Here is a 19,223-nt window from a genome sequence, read left to right as displayed (position 1 = left end):
CTACATGTTTATTCACCAGTAAGGCATGTTCATCAACACATGAAGATGTCAACATGTGATTTATTAGCTCCACCCACTGGACCTGGGAATTAGAGTATCTTGTAGATCCTCCTCAAACACGCTTCATCAGATTCAGAACAAATTTGTTCACCATAATGATCAAGATCAAGCATATTTTTGATAGGTTAAGCAGTCTTGCTATGTCAATGTGATCAATTGTGTACATGTGATGTGCTAAGTGTAAAGATGATGAGGTTTAATCACGTCTAAATTAATTTTAATTCATTATCATAGTGCCACCTACTGGATATGAAGTGTATAAATCAAACCTTAGACACTCTCTATGATGAACAAAACCTGGCAAATGCTTCTATGGGTTCTGAACAGATCCAGACCCTTTCAGGTTTTCAGGTTATAGGTTTAAACTAAAATGGATTAAATCGATTATTAATTTATCATTAATTCAGACCCAATAATCCATAATGACTAACATTAACCATGGTTTTAACTTTTTGCAAATGTATTCAGTTTAATTGTTCAGTGTGTTGGTAAGAAGGGTGGCCTTATTAATTCAGTAGGTGTTAGTATCATCATCCTGAATTTTGCCAAACTTTATAGTTTTCTTTTATATGTGCTGAGTTACTAAAACTATTTTACTCTTCTTACAGACACACACTCTCTGCAGTACCTCCACACTCTCATCACACCAGGAATAAATTTTACTGCTGTTGGTCTGCTGGATGGAGAGCAGTGTGTGTCTTATGACTGTAAGACCAAAAAGATGATCCCAAAGATACAGTGGATACAGAAGATCAGTGCGGATGAACCACATTACTGGAACATACAGACACAGCGTGTGAAGAATCATCAGGAGCACCTCCACGACATGTGGATACAGCAATGAGGAACTTAAATCAAAATGAAGGTGAAAGTCAGAGCTGTAATCACTAATACACACACTGACTGTACTCACACACTAGGGATGTGTTTTCTGAATAATTTTGGTATTCGAATAATTGTAGCAGTTAATGAATGCTTAAGTAATGAAACAGGATATAAAAAAACCCAGTGCAGTTCTACCTTCCTCAAGCAGGTGGGGTTTATTTTCGTTTATTGAACTTTGTGTTTAATTTCATTATTTCTGAAGGCTTCTGTGCTTTACAGTGTTTCGTTGCATGTGTCTGAGACTTGTAGAGTTCAGTGTATGGAATATAAGATGAAGATGTTTGAAGACTTTCTACTCTGCAGTAGAGCTGCTCCTCCTGACACTTTACTGATAATTACTCTTACTGTCACAACGTTTCTGAATATCTTCATATCCTTTATATTTACTCAAAGTAAAAGCCTAAATAATTTATAATAACTGTAGGAAATGAGAGATGAGAATTTAATTGTAGAGCTCTATCTCTGTCTCTCTCTCTATCTGTTTCTGTGTGTGTGTGTGTGTGTGTGTGTGTGTGTGTGTGTGTGTGTGTGTGTGTGTGTCTGTGTGTGTAGGAGTCCACACACTTCAGAGGATGTACAGCTGTGAGCTCCATGATGACAGCACTACTAGAGGATATGATCAGTACAGTTATGATGGAGAAGATTTCATCAGTCTGGATCTGAACACTGGAACCTGGACTGCAGCTAATGATAAAGCTGTGATCTTTATAAAGCAGTGGGATCCTACAGGAGATGAAGCTCAATACTGGAAGGACTATTTGAAGAACAGCTGTATTGATCAGTTAAAGAAGTTTGTGTCTTATGGCAGAGAGACTCTAAAGAAGAAAGGTAAGTGTGTGACCTGCTCTGTTACTGCAAATACAGCTATTAGACACACACACAGATAGTATACACACTACTTCATCTTTTACAACACACACACACACACACACTAATAACACACTCCTTCAATATCGCACAGTCTCTCTGATAATCTACAGACAAATAACACTTTTCCACTACAACACACACACTGTGATAGTGTACGAATGCTCTCAGAGAAATCTCAAAGAGGAAGAGCCTCGTCATTCGTTACACTTAGTTTTTATAGACATCTTTCTAAACCAGAGATTTAGATTTATAACCTTATATAACCCTATATCCTTATAAGGTAACAAAAACATTAATTGGCTACTTACTTTTGTCTTTCTCAGCTAAGTGTACTTTTATTTATTCTTTCTTCATTCCTGAGCTATCAGTTGACCTTGGTTAGCTGTACCCTCCGTTCTGACCGTGACACAACAAGTCTACATTCTACTTTCTCACTACATCAGTTATACAACATTTACATTTTTCCATCAAAGTCAAGAGCTTTATTGTCACTTTAACCATATATAGCTGATGCAGTACACAGTAAAGTGAAGTAAAGTTCCTCCTGGACCAGAGGTGCTACACAGAACAAAAACAAATTACAGATGATGCGGACAAACATAGAACTAAACTAAACTATTTCTACAAGGTGCATTCTTTACAAACTGAACATACAACATATGTGCACAAGTTAGATGACAAGACAAGACAGTGCAAACAGACAAGAAATATAACACTGACTCTTGTGCAAAAAAATAAAAAAACAGTGTTAACACTGGGTGCAAACACAGATAGAAACAGGTTAGGACAGTGAATATATATGTACACAACATTTATGACATTCTTTTTCCTTATAACACACACATGTACACACACTAGTGTCATTTACACAATCAATAAAGGAATCTGAACAGGAGTTTTAATATTTCTGTCTCTGTGTGTCTCTGCAGTTCCTCCTACAGCATCAGTGTTCCAGAAACACTCACCTTCTCCAGAGGTGGTGTGTCACGCTACAGGTTTATGCATATAGGGTAATGCATATTTTCAGTCTTTATCAGAACTTATGGAGTTTATCAGTAGGTGATTTATTACTGTGGATAAAAACAGAAGCTTAAAGACAATTTCTACCTTCACCTTTACTGAGAAAGAACAGAAGTGTAAGAGCAGCAACTGAGACACTACATACCTAAAAATTAGGTATAAAGCAATCGTCATCTCAGGTTTTATAGGTATACATTTGCTGACATTTGTGTGTGTGCACAGACATAGACTAATAGTAAAACAACAACAAAAACAAGCATTTCAAAATCATTGACAAAAATATGTTTCTTTTTTGCTCTGTGTTACGTCCCTAATAGTTGGTCTAGAGGTATGAGAGGGATGTAAGCAAAAATAAATTTTACAATTCCCTGAGATTGACTCTGGCAAGCACTGTCAGTGTTCTGATTCAAGTGACAAATAATATTAAGTACAAAAAAGTCTAATAAAAGATAAAGAAGCACTATATAACACTTTATAAAACTATTAAGTATGAGAAAAAGAAGAAACAAACACAAACCCAGCTCTAACACTGCAGTAGCTGATTGAGTCGTAGCAGCACCTCACTGTCATGTCAGTGTCACTGCTGTACTGAGAATCTCACAGCACACAAACTTCTGGACTTTTCCTTAGATTTTTGTTTTAGACTCCAGTGGGGTTACATTACTATCAGCTAGGAGAATCTCAACAACCAAACCAACACAAACTATTTTACTGCTGAAATGAACAGATTTTAATTATTAGTTATTAATTAAACAGTATTTAATAGAGTTTGGGGTTTTTATTAATTGTGTTCTCAGTCAGATTCTAAAAAACTACAAATGTTCCCAAAAGCTTCAGTAACTGAACTCAGCAGCTGCTCAGACATACAGTGAGTTTATTACATGAGATTTCTGATCTTTCTCAGTGCAGGAAACACACACTACAGGTACAGAAGAAAAAGACTGTGATTATAGTAAAAGTCTGTATTTATACTCACAGTGGTGAGTGATGTGTTTAGCAGTGTTTACTGCAATGTTTACAGAGATACCTTGTAGTGTAGTGCTATTTTTTATTTGTTATGATGCAAAGGTGATATGTTCTGAGTGTTATGAACTAAATGCAACATGAGCCAAGTCACATTTCACCTTTACATTCATGTTTATTTTTTTATAATAAAAAAAATAATGTGTGTGTGTGCACGTGTGCACAAAAGTGCCTATGTTTGAGTGCAAAAGTATTAATACCAAGTACCTTGAAACTTTAGAGGATTATGCACCATTTACAGGATGTTTTTTCTTTTTCTCCCCAAATTTAGTATAACACTCTTTGAGGAAAAAGCTATCTGTGATTGACAGGAGACGGAGGTTATCCCCTCCCACCCTGACAGCACAGACAATACTTCTCAAATTTGACTTTGCGCCTGTACAACCTTTACACAACGCTTAAAAACACTAGAAAAATGAAACAGTTTTTAAGCCCCTAAAGCTCAAACCTGGTACACATACTTTTGCACTCAACTGGACCTTGTTATGTTTGTTGTAAATAAATCACCTACATCTTAAATGAACCTGTTTATTTACTAAATATTATGTTTTATAATTTTTTATGAAATATATTTTTAGATAAATTGCCTGATAAACTTGAAAATAAGTATTGCATTACACTTTTCTGTTGAGCCTATTGTAATAAAAAAGTAAAATTGTATACCCAACGTGTGTGTGTGTGTGTGTGTGAGAGAGAGAGAGAGAGATTCCTTTACTGAACCTGCAGCATTTGGTAAACGGTTTGTTTGTATAATTTGTTGTAATCTGTACACCACCTCAATCTTACATCACTTCTCTCTTTGAAACTGAAATAATATTTAAAATGTCTTGGCTGTGGTTTTAGAAAGTAGGAGGTTTTTTGGTGAATTAGTAACAGCATCATAACTATGGTACATTAGATTAGATTACATTATAAAATAAGTCAATTACTTTTTGTCTTATGCATTATCTATCACAAATACTGTATGTTATGATTCTTGGAGTTTGTTTTTGAGATAAAGTAATGAATCAATCCTCCTCGCACAGTGATTGGACGCGGACGAAAAGAATTAAGGATTAGCCAATCATTGTGAAGGAGGCGGGATTTACGGAATATGGGTACGACAAAAAAATAGGTGTTTATCCAGACATGGTGGGTTTTCAGAGTCCTTCCTGTATTTATCAGATCTATGAAATAGTTATGAATACAAAATAGTTCTAATAGATTTGTGGATTCTGATAGAACTGTAGAGACTTCCGGAAGTTACTTGGTGTATGTATGACTCGTCTAAAACGGTTTATTAACGTTTCAGTACAAAAGTCGCTAATGTTTCCATGTACAGTGGGCTGTGTCTCATTTCACCATGAAGGAGTCATTATAAATCACACCGCTTCTCTACAACACTGATGAAGACTCAAAACACACCGCGTTTCCGGATTCCAGGTTTTTTACACCTCTTTTATGGAAATGTCCTCGGATACAGCACATGTACCTGAGCTTCATGATGACATTTTATCATGTTCCCGTCTAAAGCAACACATTAATAATAGTTTTTAAATCATGACATAAACAACACCAAGTCAAACTGCGTTAAACTCAGAATCGTGTTTACATCAAAGGCCTCAGGAAAAATGTGGATATGAGTGAACCTGAGAGAGAGGGCTTTAGGTGCAAATTAGAGTAAAAAAGCTGATAGAATAAAAGTTAATTCCACACAAATACACATTTATTAGAGTTCCTTAGTTTAATATAAATGAAGTACATAACCCGCATCTGTCCTATTTAACTAAACATTTTATATTATTATTAAAGATGTATGAGTTTATTCCCTGTGTTGAATGTGGCAGATAATTCTGTTCTACTGAATCCAGCACTACAGTAAACACACAGGACTTCTTAGGAACCAGTAAGGAAGCACTCAGAGCTCTGGTCTTTCATTAGGAGGTGAGAGGTGTGTTATATATGAGAAGCCAAACACATCAAAAGTATGACTTTTGAATCCACCTCTGAGTGCAAGTAAACAAACCATTTATAAGCAAGCTGAAGCTCAAAAACCATCTGATGATGTGTAATGGATAACGATCTACTCCATGATCTTCACAACAACATTGTTGAGCAGCAGATTAACAGCACTGATTACAGACGGAGTTCTCAAATTCTAAATGTTCCTGCAGCATCATGTCTGTTATCTGAAAGTAGAAACATCACCATCAATCATCCATCAACCAGCCATGAACAGGAACATCTCACAAGATCTCTGACTGAACAGTTAGGAAGTTAATCAGAAGAGCAGCTCAGGAGTGAAGCAGCACTCGAAAAGAGCTCCAGAAAGAGCTGAAGCAGAGAGTTCAGTCATCACACAGAAAACAATACACACCCCACTGTACATATGATTTTCAGAGCAATAATAAAATGATTTTATAGACAGATACAATTTTCTTTTTGTCTTTATTTGTTTCAGCTGCCTGGTATTCGTGTGAAGCCATCTCTTAAACCACAAGTTTTATCTCACCCCTATGCAGCAACTGTCCATTTTTCTGTTGTGATCATTTTCCAACCACAGACCAGACACCTGCTACTTTTGCATGCATGAAGCTTGCATTTGAAGTGTGAAAACTGACACATTCACCTGAGGTTCCTCTGCATCTCACCACCAGTTGCTTTTTATATCTGCTGTATTATATCATAATAGTGTAACCATTTTTTACACTATTAAATTTATAACAAAACAAACCTGACAGATTATGTTCATAATAAAAAGTTGAATATAGATTGTTGTGAAACATTTATAGAGCAGTTGACACCACTGATAATCTGATAAACAGATGAAAATGTTTCACATTCAGATTCTCCAGATCAGGTTTGTTAAAATAACTACATCAGTTCCATTAGTCTGTAGAATGAAATAAACTTGGCAGTGTGTTTGAATGAACATCAGATGATACACTGAAATGACACTTTAAAAGTGTGTGTGTGTGTTATTTAATTATGAATGATCTTGGGAAAGAAATGTGATCTCAATGCATGTCTCTGCTCTAACTTCATAAATCACTGATACTTCCAGATGGTTATAAAACAACACTGAACTGTACAGAGACACCAGGATTTTTTTTTAACTAATGCTAAAGTCAACACACAAACGTTTAAAGGTAAGTTACATTTTACTGGGAAATATTTTCTTTAATCAGAAACATTGGTATAGTTTAGTGAGATTACTGCAGTGTTTTATGTCAGAAGAAAAAGCTGAGAAACAGGAGACTCTCTTTCAGTCTGAGAGAAACTATTCTTTTTTTTCTAAGTGCTATAGTCTTTCCACACTCCTCTCCACACCCCTACACACAGTGTCTGATTCACTCAACAGACCGTTTCCTCTTTGTCGCTGGTCTGATACACAATGCTTCAGTTTACAACTCTCTCTGTGTTTCTCTGTGTCATGGGTAAGTTTATAATCTCACTTATTACTTTACTAAATTCTTATTAGATTTGTTTTATATATTCACATTTACCAGTACATGGTTGTGTAACTAAGGGGAAAAGTAGATTATTCAGAAAACTGCAAATTTCAGTAAAAAAGAAAAATTCTTTCCAGCTGTAAGATTTTTACTGAGAATTTACACGTCATATTTTCTTTTTTAAAGTTAAAATTCAAACGATCAAATTCATTTTGTAAATAATCTGTCAAGTCTTATTTATGTAATGTAATAGCTTTATATGCTATTAAAATTTAGATTTTAAACAAGAAACCCAGAGTAGACCTGCTCATGAAGCTACATGTGATTTGACACAAGGCCAAATAGGGAAACTTGTTGAAATGCGATTGGACGGGGTTTCATATGTTCATAGGTTAAATAGAAACTTTTCTTTAATTTGTATTATGATTAATTCTCTTTGTTAGTTTGGGTCAGTGTAGGGTGAAGAAGATTTTTTCTGCTTGGAGTTACCTTATTTATTTATTCATTTATTTATCTATCTATTTTTGGGGTTTTTTTTTTGTTTATTTATTTATTTATTTATTTGTTTTTATCATTTTTATTGACACCTGAACATTTTTCTTTAACATAAATTTTTTGTTGTAAAAGTAGTGTTAGGGTGCAAATATTTTAGACAGGTGTGAAGAAATACTGTAAGGTAAGAATGTAAAAAATATATATTTTAATTGCATATTTTTATCAGTTTACCACAAAATTCAAAGTGAGCGAACAGAAGAAAAATCTAAATCAAATCAATATTTGGTGTGATGACCCTTTGGCTTCAAACCACTATGTTGTACACTTGCACAAAGTCAGGGATTGATTTTGTAGTATCAGAGTCATGTGTCTGATTAATCAATTCTACCAAGCATCAGTTTCATAAATCTTTACTGAAGAATTGTCACCACAAAGCACGTGGATGCAAGGCTAGGCAATTCAACTATTCATGAATACATGGAAACTGTGTGCAGAAAAATGGCAGTAGTTGAGCTGCTCTGGACTGATGAGTCAAAATGTGAAATGTTTATCTGTAGCAGGTGGCCGTTTGTTTGCTGAAGGGCTAGAGAGCAGTACAATAATAAGTGTCTGCAGGCAACCTTAGGTCAGGATTAATGGTGTCCTCCATGCTGTTAAATACAGACAGATACTTATCCATCATGCAGTACCATCAGGGATATCATTAAGAAGTAGACATTCAAGAACCACAGAAAAGAACAAGAAGTCCTGGAAGTGATGGTTTGACCTCCACAGAGCCCTGAACTCAACATCATCCAGTCTTTCTTGGCTTACATGAAGAGACAGAAGAATTTGAGGCAACCTACAGATCTGTGGTTAGTTTTCCATGATGTTTGGAACAACCTACCTGCTGAGATCCTTCTAAAACTGTGTGCAAGTCTACCTACAAGAATTGATGCTGTAGTGCAGGCAAAGGATCACACCAATATTGATTTGATTTGGATGTATGTATGTATTTATGTATAAGTCTGTGATGTGTTAAAATGTGGAGTGTTTTCTGTGTTGCAGATTTGCTCTCAGAGACTCTGAGCTCTTTAACTATGCAGGCAGAAGCTGGAGATAACGTCACTATTTGGTGCCAACATGATCTGACTGAAACATCTTTCATCTACTGGTTTAAACAGACGAGTGATTCAGTTCCACTTCTTCTTGGGTGTAAAAAGTTTAGGACATCAGCTCCATCAGAGACGTGTTACTTCTTTAGTGAGAGTGAGAGAATAGTGATGTCTGTTCATGGCAGTAAAACGTCTCTCACAATCACTGCAGTAAACGTCTCTGATACAGGACTCTATTACTGCAGCTTCACACAACTGGACCAAGTTAAATTTAGAAACTCCACCTATTTACAAGTGAAAGGTAAATTTATAGAGTGAAGAGTTTCAGTAAAAGTTGACTGGAATGATTAAGGTTCTAAAATTAATGTTTCTTCTTTCAGGTATGAATAAAACATTTTCTGAGAACTTGGACAAAGCAACAGGTTTGTTGTAATATTTCTCTCAAAGGTTTCTGTACATTTTATATTAAAATCTGATGCAGGTTTAATGATTAAAACACTTTCTTTAAAGTTTCTCTCCCAGGTTCAGTGTCTCCTGCTGTGTTCTTCATGCTGATTGTGGTGTTTGGTGCAGTGATTGTGTTTCTTCTCACTGTCCTGATCTTCATCATACTGAAGTACAGAAAAACACACAGAGGTAAAAATATATACTCCTCTAATAATAATAATGATAATAATAATAATAATAATAATAATAATAATAATAATAATAATAATAATAATAATAATCTTTGTTTTGTGTTGCATTAGGTGCTGAAGATAAAGCAGAAGTTAATGAGATACATGTGAGAATACTTTAAACACACACACACAAACACAGAACTCCAGAATGATTCACACTGATTAATCACAAATCAGTAAATCTGGGGTGTTTAATTTGTCAAAAAACAAATAACTTACAGCAGCATTTTTATGATGATAATAATAATAATAATAATAACAATAATAATAATAAGAAGAAGAAGAAGAAGAAGAAGAAGAAGAAAACTACATTTCACACATTTCCTAATAAATTCATAATTAAATTCAGTTCAGAAATTTTAATGAAAATGTATGTATTTCAAATGTGTCATTATTTAAAACTGTTTATAACCAAGTTAAAAATCAATGTAAAAAAAAGAAGCATTTCTCAAACATTTAACTATAAAATAAAATTCCCAGAACCTCCATAGTACAGTTTTTTTAGATAATGAATATAATCCAACTATTAAAATACTAGGCTCATTATCTAAATACAAACACATTTCTTCTGTTTATTAGCAGGGTTTATTTTTTTTTTTACATTAATAACTCCACTGACAGAAGGTTATATCAATATTAATATATTTAGATATTATTTATAGACTACTTGTTTATGAGTTATTGAAGTTTGGGTTAAAATGTTTAATTCACGTGACCATACATGTTCATAACTATCATAATTATTATTGTCATTTTAATAAAAAGGTTTCTCCTCCACGAGGGCTTTATGATCTCTATTAAAACTCACTCCAGCTCAGTAAGAACCTCTAGATAAGATATGTTAGGTTTCCCTAATTTATTTTTTAATATTTTATCGTCTCTGTGTATCTTCTGTGTTCTTACAGGTTTCTGACTCTGTGAGTTACGCTGCACTTCTGTTCTCAAAGAAGAAAACTGAGAGGAACAAGAAACATGATGAAAATGTTGTATATTCTTCAGTGGGACAGGGGAATGTGTGAACATAATGTCACATATCATCTACTGCTTCCTTCATATGACACTGATATCCCTGATGGTTTGTGGTAAGAGGAAAAGTAGCTTTTATAACATCATAGTTACAGAACTGAATCGCACTCAATCTAATCTAATATGATATGATCCACCATAATATGTACAGGATGAATCTAGTCTTTCAGTGAAATAATATCTGGAGTCTGAAATGGTTTGTTTAATTTCTGGATTTAGTTTTTCACTGAGATTGTGTTCTAAATGTGTTATTAAAGTGGGACAATTTTGAAAATGTGCCCTATTTTGTCACTTTTTTACCATTATCCATTATCCTAATGTCTAACAAGAAGATAATTATGTAAAATGTTTATATATATATATATATATATATATATATATATATATATATATAGCAGTGGCGTGTAGATCCTTTACTATTATTATTTTACAATATTCTATATTATACTGCACCTCTTATTTCATTCCTCATTTATGCTGCACTGTGTATTATTCTTTCTTTCTTTCTTTCTTTCTTTCTTTCTTTCTTTCTTTCTTTCTTTCTTTTTTACAGCCTCTCCTCTCTTCTCTTCTCTTCTCTTCTCTTCTCTTCTCTTCTCTTCTCTTCTTGTTCTCTCATCTCTCATTCTCTCATCTGTCTTGCTGCTTGTATCTTGTCTACTTCATGCTCTTGGTGACTTTTCTGTCTATTTCTTTGAGGGTGGAATTATCAGAGAGTTTCTCCGAGACTGGACTTGACCAAAACGGTCAATTATCATACTAGTATTTCTAGTGCTGAGAATTCCTTTATCAATAGACAGAACAGCCGAATGATGGAGTCTGTTCTGGTCCATTGTTGGCCTAAACCATGTCTATATTTTAATTTTTTTAACTTTTGTACGTCTTGTGTATGGAATAATATTCAAAAGGGTCCTATATGTCAGGGGTTTTCAGAATCAGAGACAGTGGGCCTCCTTTTTGACACAACATACATTTGTTAGCCGACTTTTATCAACTGTGCATTAAAAATTAAAAGTTAGGTGATTATCTGAATAATAAGATTGTTGTGTTTTCTGACCGTTTTATGTTTATTGCTGTCGCGGTCAAGGGCTGTAAGGCGCTTACAACGCTTAAAGCGGCGCTGTGCAGACCGATAGGCGTAGGACATTAAAGTATCGCGAGAGCGGTTCTAGAGCATATTAGAGCACACACTCTCGCGGTATTTTGGCGCGCGCGTGTGTGTGTTTACGTGTGCGGAGAGAGCTGTCAGTGAAAATCGTGTACAGTGAACGGCAACATGCTCAACTAAACCTATCAACATTTACTTAATTCCTCTAAACTCCGGGGGAAAAATTCGGGATAAAACATTCGGGGCTAGACGCCCCTGGCTGTGAGGACTTTACTCTGATGTTTCATCGACTATATAAAGGACTTCACCAAATTGTTATCATGAATTTTTTTTTAATTTCTATCCGGTTAAAGTCTACACTGTAAGATGGAGGACAGCAGCATTATAATAAAAGTTCTTCATTTTTGCACAGTTTGTCTTTTTCTGCCATCAGCAGGTGAGATTTTGGAAACATAAACTATCAGATATGTAGAATTTTATGTTAGATATTAGATATTTAAGTTAAGTTCTGTAAATGTTGATCAGTAGTGACAGCAGACTGTAAACTGCGTGTCTCATATTACACTTCGCTCAAATAAGGAGGCTTGTTATGAACGGAAGTGTTATTATCTGCGTTACTGTACGTTTTTTACACGGTGATTACAAAAACACATACTTGTGCTATTTATTTAATACATGTATATATTCAACTAATTATTAGAAGACCTTGTCCGAGGTATCGTTGATTTATATATTTTATGATTTTAGTAAAACAACTACAAAGTGGCGCTTTAACTCGCAGGAAGTAGCAGTTTTTTTTGATGTCGCAGTTTCACACTGCTTCGTTTTCGTTTTTACAGAAAACAAAATATAGATTGTTTTCTATTAAAAAAATAAATAAATAAAAACAATCCCCCGCCCGTCACAGTGTTGCCACTGTGTTCACGTTAGCTTCAGTGTTTGTTTTTATTAATAGATATTTTCTTACCTTCATAATAGTTTGTGATGAAGCAGTAAGATGTCTTTCATCAGCTTAATAAAAGCAGCAGCATGATGTCAATATATCCATAATATTAAATTATGAAAGTATTTGTAATGTCTCAAACTGGGTTACTATGGTGTATAAATTAACATTTCGCATCACACAAACAGGAAGTAAAACAACCTCATTTTGTGATGTGTCCCAAATTCTACATGTTTATTTACCAGTAAGGCATTTTCATCAACACATGAAGATGTCAACATGTGATTTATTAGCGCCACCCACTGGACCTGGGAATTAAAGCATCTTTTAGATCCTCCTCAAACACGCTTCATCAGATTCAGAACAAATTTGTTCACCATAATGATCAAGATAATGATCTTGCTATGTGAGTGTGATCAGTTCTGTACATGTGATGTGCTTGAAAGTTCTGGTGTATATTAAATGATGTTGAGCCACAGACACCAGACCTTCCACCACCTGAACACAGGACATCAGATTATACACCAATTCTTCTCAGTGGCAGATTTATCAGATATTAATTTATTATTACTTTTTTTTATTTTGATGAAATAAGATGAACAAGATGAACTGAGGCTTTAAGATCAAGCATTTGAATACACTACATAAAGATTAAATTAAATTAAATTAAATTAGATTCCTTAAATGAGATTATGATATCATTTATGATCAGCATGATGGAAAGACATTCACGATGTTAAATTCCAACAGAATTGGGCTATATTTTCAACACTGTTGCCATGGTGAGGTGTAAATTTACTGTATTTCATCTGATGTGCCTTTAGAGCACATGTGTTGTCAGTGATGAGGTTTAATCACATCTCTAAATTTATTCTGGATATGAAGTGTATAAATCAAACCTTACACACACTCTCCATGATGAACAAAACCTGGCAAATGCCACTATGGATTCTGAACAGACCCTTTCATTGTGTTATAGATTTAAATTAAAATAGATCATATTGATTAATTTATCATTAATTCATGCACAATAATCCACTAACCGTGTTTTTAGCAAATGTATAATGAATAAATGAAATAAATTTCATTAAATAATGAAATATTTTTTTCATTTACAGTTGCTTCCATCTGCTTACTGATTTTGTGTGTGTGTGCATTGGGTGGCCTTATTCATTCAGTAGGTGCTGGTGACATCATCCTGAATTTTGCTAAATTTTATAGTTCTTCTTTATATGTGCTGAGTTACTACAACTTTTTTCACTTTTACAGTCACACACACTCTGCTGTACCTCTACACTGCTGTCAGATCAGGAATAAATTTCTCAGAGTTCTCTGCTGTGGGTCTGATGGATGGAGAGCAGTGTGTGTACTATGACAGTAACATCACAAAGATGATCCCAAAGACGGAGTGGATGCAGAAGATCAGCACTGATGATCCAGATTACTGGAACAGAGAGACACAGCGTATGAGGCATCGTCAGGACCAATTCCAAGACACAGTGGCTGCAGTAAGGAAGAGCTTGAATATAAATGGAGGTGAAAGACAGAGTTTTTATCAGTAACACACACTGGCTGTACTCTGGACACACAAGATTTTTGTTGTTTGAGTAACTGTAGCAATTAATGAATGGTTAATAGTTGACATTATTACAAATAAATAAATAATCCCCAACTCCGTCCAGGGTGTATCCTGCCTTGATGCCTGATGACTCCTGAGATAGGCACAGGCTCCCCGTGACCCAAGTATAGATCGGATACAGACAATGAAATGAAATAATCCCCAAACCTCCCACTGCAATTCCACAAAAGCTTTACTGAAGCACCAAAGTGAATCCTGGTAGAGTTCAGTAAATGAAATAGGAGATGAAGATGTTTGAACAATTTCTTCTCTGTAGTAGAGCTGCTCTGATTGACACTATGTATTCTTCAGATCCTTTTTTCTGCTAAAATTCGCACAGTGTACCCAATCATAAACTATTCCATGAAAAGGTCATCCTTAAAAAAGGAAAACAAAAACAATTTTGGCACACACAACCAGACTATACTTAAAATATTCACTTAGGTCTATATATTATTATATGTAAGTGCCCTTATTGAATTTATATATGTTTGATGTGTTTAACAGCATGTAGAAGGTGTGCGTTAATACAAAAAGCAATGTTTTTTAAATGGCTGTGTTCTACTGTTTGAAGAAGGGGGAATGATAGACTCAAGGTTTAGACAAAATGTTATCATTTGACAATTTTATAATTGATTAGGGGATGACAGATCAGTCTATACAGTTAGCTTGCTTTAACAGCCCAGCTCTATAAATTTATAAGCCTCTTATTAAATGTCAGTGAGTTCCACGGCCACAACTTTTCACAATTTGCTACACAAATAGTGTTGATGCAAAAATGTCCAATGTTTCTGTGCAATGTTATATTAGAAAAATATTACGTGTAGCAAACATCTGTTGTGATGTGTGTTCTAGCTGCTGGTAGCATGCAGCGTTTGCACATTTCTTTTCTGTGATTCAGTAAAATATAATGCAGCTTAACGTCATTAGGCTATAATCACAACCATGGGGTTTTCTCTACTTGCTTTTTTTGCATGCAACATAAAGCAGGCTTCATTATGGTCATTATTATTTTTCTCTGAAATGTGGTGTTAGAGAAATTTTTTGTAACATTTTTATTGTTGTTTTTTTGTTGTGCAACTGTTTTGGGGAATGTGCTAATAAATGGGTGACTGAAAACTTGCCCAGCACTTAATACTCTTCAGAAAAAAATTTAAATGAAAAAAAGTCTTAAAATATTAAATAATAAATAAAACCCCTTCATCATGTGAATAGGGATTTTATACAGTAGACTGAAAAGTTCGCAGACTTTTGATACAATGTACAGTAATGTACTGTCATTGGGGGCTTTTATATTTTAGAAAAAAATACATTTTGCCTGTCCGTTCCCCAGATTCCATGGTCTATGAATATGCATTACCAATTCAAATGTAACATCCATAACGCTGAATTTAAGTTGTGTCTTAATGTCTCACAAATATTTTTGTTCTTCATCATCAAGAATATTTATCCAAAGAACCTGTTAATGAAAGAAAGATAAACAAAATATTTCTGGCCCAGAATCAACATTTTAGATGTCCTGTTACTTACATCTGAAGTATAATAAGCTGAATTCATTATAGAGCTCAGTGTGTGTGTGTGTGTGTGTGTGTAGGAGTCCACACACTCCAGAGGATGTACGGCTGTGAGCTCTATGATGACGGCACCACTAGAGGATATGATCAGTACGCTTATGATGGAGAAGATTTCATCAGTCTGAATCTGACAACTGGAACCTGGACTGCAGCTAAACCACAAGCTGTGATGTTTATAAAGGTGTGGGATCCTAAAGGAGCAAAGGCTCAATACTGGCAGAGCTACCTGAAGAGTGATTGTATTGATCAGTTACGAAAGTTTGTGTCTTACAGCAGAGAGACTCTGGAGAGGAAAGGTAAAGTGTGTGACCTGTTCTGTTACTGTAACTGAAGCTGTTACATACACACACACACACTGAAAGTGTACAGACTAATAGTAAGCACACAGCAATAACACACTCCACTATCGCACATTCCCTTTGATGATGCACCGACAAATAACACTTTTCCTCTACAACACACACACTGATTATGTAAACAATTATCACATACTCTGTCTGTGTAACACACACACGTGTACACACTATTGTTACTTACACAATATACACTACTCACAAAAAGTTAAGGATATTTGGCTTTAGGGTGAAATTTATGGAAAATGTAAAAAGTTCAGGCTACAGTAATATTATATCATGAAAGAAGGGCATTTAAGTAGAAGCACGCAATGGTGATTTCCTCATCTCAAACAATTTATTGAAACAAAAGCCAACAACAGTGGTGGGTATACCACAACAAAAAATGTCTCAATAATTTGTGATGTGCCCTTGACCATCAATTACAGCTTGACAACTACATCTCATGCTGTTCACGAGTCGACTTATTGTCTGCTGAGGCATGGCCACTCTTCTTGAAGGGCGTCCCTCAGGTCATTGAGGTTCTGGGGTGCAGGGTTACGAGCCTCTACACCGCGACTCAGCTGATTCCAGAGGTTTTCTATGGGATTCAGGTCTGCAGAAAGTGCAGGCCTCTCCATTTGAGGTACCCCAGCCTCCAGCAGCTGTTCCTTAATGATGCGACCTCGATGAGCTGGAGCATTGTCGTCCATGAAGATGAAATTAGGCCTGTGTTGTTCATGCAGGGGCACAATGACTGGATTAATGATGTTATTCAGGTAGTATTGGTTTGTCACTGTACCATTTACAAGATGTAGGGCAGTTCTGTATTGAGTAGACACACCTGCCCAGACTGTAACACCACCACAACAGCGTTCTCCTTGACGTCTCCGACATCGTTGGCGGCCATCATTTCTGCTCAACATGAATCGACTTTCATCAGAGAACAGCACTGAGGCCCACTGGACCCTCGTCCAACATAAATGCTCCCTGGCCTGGTGGTGTGGTCAGGTACCTTTGCAGGTTGTCTAGCACGCAGACCACGCTGATGTAAATGGATTCGAATGGTCTGACGTGACACTTGGGTGCCTCTCACCTCCCTTAAATGTGCCTGGAGTTGAGTGGCATTCATCATCCGGTTCCGCAGGGCATTGTTCACAATGAAGCAGTCATCAACGTGGGATGTGGCCAAAGGACGTCCACTTCTATGCCTTTCTGTGACTCTTCCAGTCTCTCTGTATCTCTGTTGCAACCTGCTGATGACACTCTGTGACACTCTAAGCTCAGTGGCCACTTCCCTCTGAGAACATCCTGTTTGAAGCCTCACAATGGCATATCTTTATTATTGTTGTTGTTGTATTTTTAAATATTATGTATAGTTTTTCTTCCCACCTTTAGGCACGCTACACGCTGCAGTCCACTAGGTGGCGGTAATGCACCTTCTACTTTGGGTCACCAACTGCCATTGAGGATGAGAAACACGCCAAGAAGCTGCAAAGTTCGGTTTTCAAAGTAAAAGTCTAAATTTTATAAATTTTAATCATTAAATTGATGCAGTGCCGGTCCCAAGCCCGGATAAAATGGGAGGGTTGCGTCAGGAAGGGCATCCGGCGTAAAACCTGTGCCAAGTTGTTGTGCGGACCGGTTGGTCCGCTGTGGCGACCCCTCACACACGTAGGGAGCAGCAGAAAGATCAACAACAACAAATTGTTTATTTCTGTTTGGTTAAAGTCTAAAATGGAGGACAACAACGCTATATTAAAAGTGCTGATTTTTCCTGATATTTTCTATTCAGCTCACATCAGCAGGTGAATTTAGAAATGTTTGTTAAAGGTTATAGTGCATTCTAGGTGCATCCTGAGATTTCACCCGAAAGCCGAATATCCTTAACTTTTTGTGAGTAGTGTATGTATAAATTCAACAGAGTTTTATTTCTGTCTCTGTGTGTCTCTGCAGTTCCTCCTACAGCATCAGTGTTCCAGAAACACTCGCCTTCTCCAGAGGTGGTGTGTCACGCTACAGGTTTCTTCCCCAAAGCAGTGAATATCACCTGGAGGAAGGACGGAGAGGACGTGAACGAGGACGTGGAGCTCAGAGAGACGTTACCCAACCAGGATGGAAGCTTCCAGAAGAGAAGCATTCTGAAAGTCCCAGCTGAGGATCTGCAGAAACACACCTACACCTGCGTGATTCAGCACAGCAGCTTGAAGGAGGAGTTAGTGCTGTATGTGAACGAGCAGCAAATCACAAAAGGTCAGAAACACTTTCCTATAAAACTACAGATTTACAGTGAAAGTGTTTATTTTCTGCTGCATCAGTAACTCAGCTCTGTGATGATTTTACAGATGGAGGATCAGGTGGATGGAAGACTGGCGTTGTTGTTCCTGTAGTCGTAGTTGCTGTTCTTGTTGCTGTTGTTGCTGGAGTATTCATCTGGATAAAGAAAAAGGGGTCTGGTGTGCAAAGTCCCCAAGTTCAGACAGGAGCTGAGTTACATCCCTTAAATGTGTGTTAAATGTTACATATTTTGTAATATTTTTACAATTTAATGAAGAAAAAATATAATTATTATATTTAGTGTAACTTTGGTTCTTTCCTGAAGATCAGTTACAGAAGACAGTTTCTTTAATAAGTGTCTGATCATCATCTGTCTTTCAGACTCCACACAGTGACGTTCCAGTCTAAACCAGTAAGTGAGCCTCCACACTGAAGAGTGATTTCCTGCCCAGCTTTTCCTCTACTGAAGCTTCCATCCAGGGTGTGAAGAGTGAATACAGACGTCTTTCATGTGGGTTTAGCTCAGACTCCAGGGTACTGCACATTTTCAGTCTTTATCAGAACGTATGGAGTTTATTTTGTTGGTGTTTTTCTGCTAAGCTCCAGCTAACATTTCCTCCAAGTGTTTGTGTGTTCGGTCTGTAAACAAGGATTCACTCTGCTGCTGCAGTAAAGCTTTTGTGCCTCCTGCTGGAGGAAGGTGGAATTGCACTGAGGGTTTGAGGTTTAAAATTTATAAAATTTAGACTTTTACTTTGAAAACCGAACTTTACAGCTTCTTGGCGTG

At 36.1% G+C, this 19,223-nt stretch overlaps 3 protein-coding genes across 6 annotated transcripts; all 3 read left to right on the top strand.

Annotated features, from left to right (window-relative positions):
* Positions 1 to 576: 576 nt before the first annotated feature.
* Positions 577 to 4,479, top strand: LOC131343075 (major histocompatibility complex class I-related gene protein-like). The gene is made up of 3 exons (XM_058374485.1): positions 577 to 925; positions 1,498 to 1,773; positions 2,745 to 4,479. The coding sequence occupies exons 1-3, from the start codon at positions 901 to 903 to the stop codon at positions 2,822 to 2,824; spliced, it is 381 nt and encodes a 126-aa protein (XP_058230468.1). The 5' UTR covers positions 577 to 900; the 3' UTR covers positions 2,825 to 4,479.
* A 2,706-nt stretch (positions 4,480 to 7,185) lies between these two features.
* LOC131343072 (uncharacterized) lies at positions 7,186 to 10,841 on the top strand. Its single transcript, XM_058374484.1, has 6 exons — positions 7,186 to 7,274; positions 8,832 to 9,179; positions 9,259 to 9,300; positions 9,389 to 9,514; positions 9,628 to 9,662; positions 10,464 to 10,841. The coding sequence occupies exons 1-6, from the start codon at positions 7,232 to 7,234 to the stop codon at positions 10,575 to 10,577; spliced, it is 708 nt and encodes a 235-aa protein (XP_058230467.1). The 5' UTR covers positions 7,186 to 7,231; the 3' UTR covers positions 10,578 to 10,841.
* Positions 10,842 to 11,790: 949 nt separating this feature from the next.
* Positions 11,791 to 19,198, top strand: LOC131343067 (H-2 class I histocompatibility antigen, Q9 alpha chain-like). Of its 4 annotated transcripts, none has more exons than XM_058374473.1 (7): positions 11,791 to 12,128; positions 13,754 to 13,816; positions 13,905 to 14,143; positions 15,823 to 16,123; positions 18,116 to 18,412; positions 18,505 to 18,665; positions 18,818 to 18,947. In XM_058374473.1, the coding sequence occupies exons 1-7, from the start codon at positions 12,059 to 12,061 to the stop codon at positions 18,842 to 18,844; spliced, it is 1,158 nt and encodes a 385-aa protein (XP_058230456.1). In that variant the 5' UTR covers positions 11,791 to 12,058; the 3' UTR covers positions 18,845 to 18,947. The 4 variants fall into 4 exon arrangements, with proteins under 4 accessions (XP_058230456.1, XP_058230455.1, XP_058230457.1 ...); XM_058374472.1 differs by having other exon boundaries at positions 11,793 to 12,128; positions 13,905 to 14,171; positions 15,848 to 16,123; positions 18,818 to 19,198; XM_058374474.1 differs by lacking the exon at positions 13,754 to 13,816 and having other exon boundaries at positions 11,794 to 12,128; positions 13,905 to 14,171; positions 15,848 to 16,123.
* The last annotated feature ends 25 nt before the right edge of the window (positions 19,199 to 19,223 follow it).

The sequence above is a fragment of the Hemibagrus wyckioides genome, linkage group LG22 (genome assembly GCF_019097595.1).
Source record: "Hemibagrus wyckioides isolate EC202008001 linkage group LG22, SWU_Hwy_1.0, whole genome shotgun sequence".
NCBI classification, from domain to species: Eukaryota; Metazoa; Chordata; class Actinopteri; order Siluriformes; family Bagridae; genus Hemibagrus; species Hemibagrus wyckioides.
Note: the sequence above shows the minus strand (reverse complement) of the source record. Positions and strands in the feature narration are given on the sequence as shown.

Excerpts from the sequence above, each read along its gene's own strand:
- LOC131343075 (XM_058374485.1), top strand. The coding sequence starts at position 901 with ATGAGGAACTTAAATCAAAATGAAG. Across the intron at positions 926-1,497 it reads GAACTTAAATCAAAATGAAG|GAGTCCACACACTTCAGAGG; the intron begins GTGAAAGTCAGA and ends CTGTGTGTGTAG. Across the intron at positions 1,774-2,744 it reads AGAGACTCTAAAGAAGAAAG|TTCCTCCTACAGCATCAGTG; the intron begins GTAAGTGTGTGA and ends GTGTCTCTGCAG.
- LOC131343072 (XM_058374484.1), top strand. The coding sequence starts at position 7,232 with ATGCTTCAGTTTACAACTCTCTCTGTGTTTCTCTGTGTCATGG. Across the intron at positions 9,180-9,258 it reads CACCTATTTACAAGTGAAAG|GTATGAATAAAACATTTTCT; the intron begins GTAAATTTATAG and ends TTCTTCTTTCAG. Across the intron at positions 9,515-9,627 it reads GTACAGAAAAACACACAGAG|GTGCTGAAGATAAAGCAGAA; the intron begins GTAAAAATATAT and ends GTGTTGCATTAG.
- LOC131343067 (XM_058374472.1), top strand. The coding sequence starts at position 12,059 with ATGGAGGACAGCAGCATTATAATAAAAGTTCTTCATTTTTGCACAGTT. Across the intron at positions 14,172-15,847 it reads GAGCTTGAATATAAATGGAG|GAGTCCACACACTCCAGAGG; the intron begins GTGAAAGACAGA and ends GTGTGTGTGTAG. Across the intron at positions 18,413-18,504 it reads CGAGCAGCAAATCACAAAAG|ATGGAGGATCAGGTGGATGG; the intron begins GTCAGAAACACT and ends ATGATTTTACAG.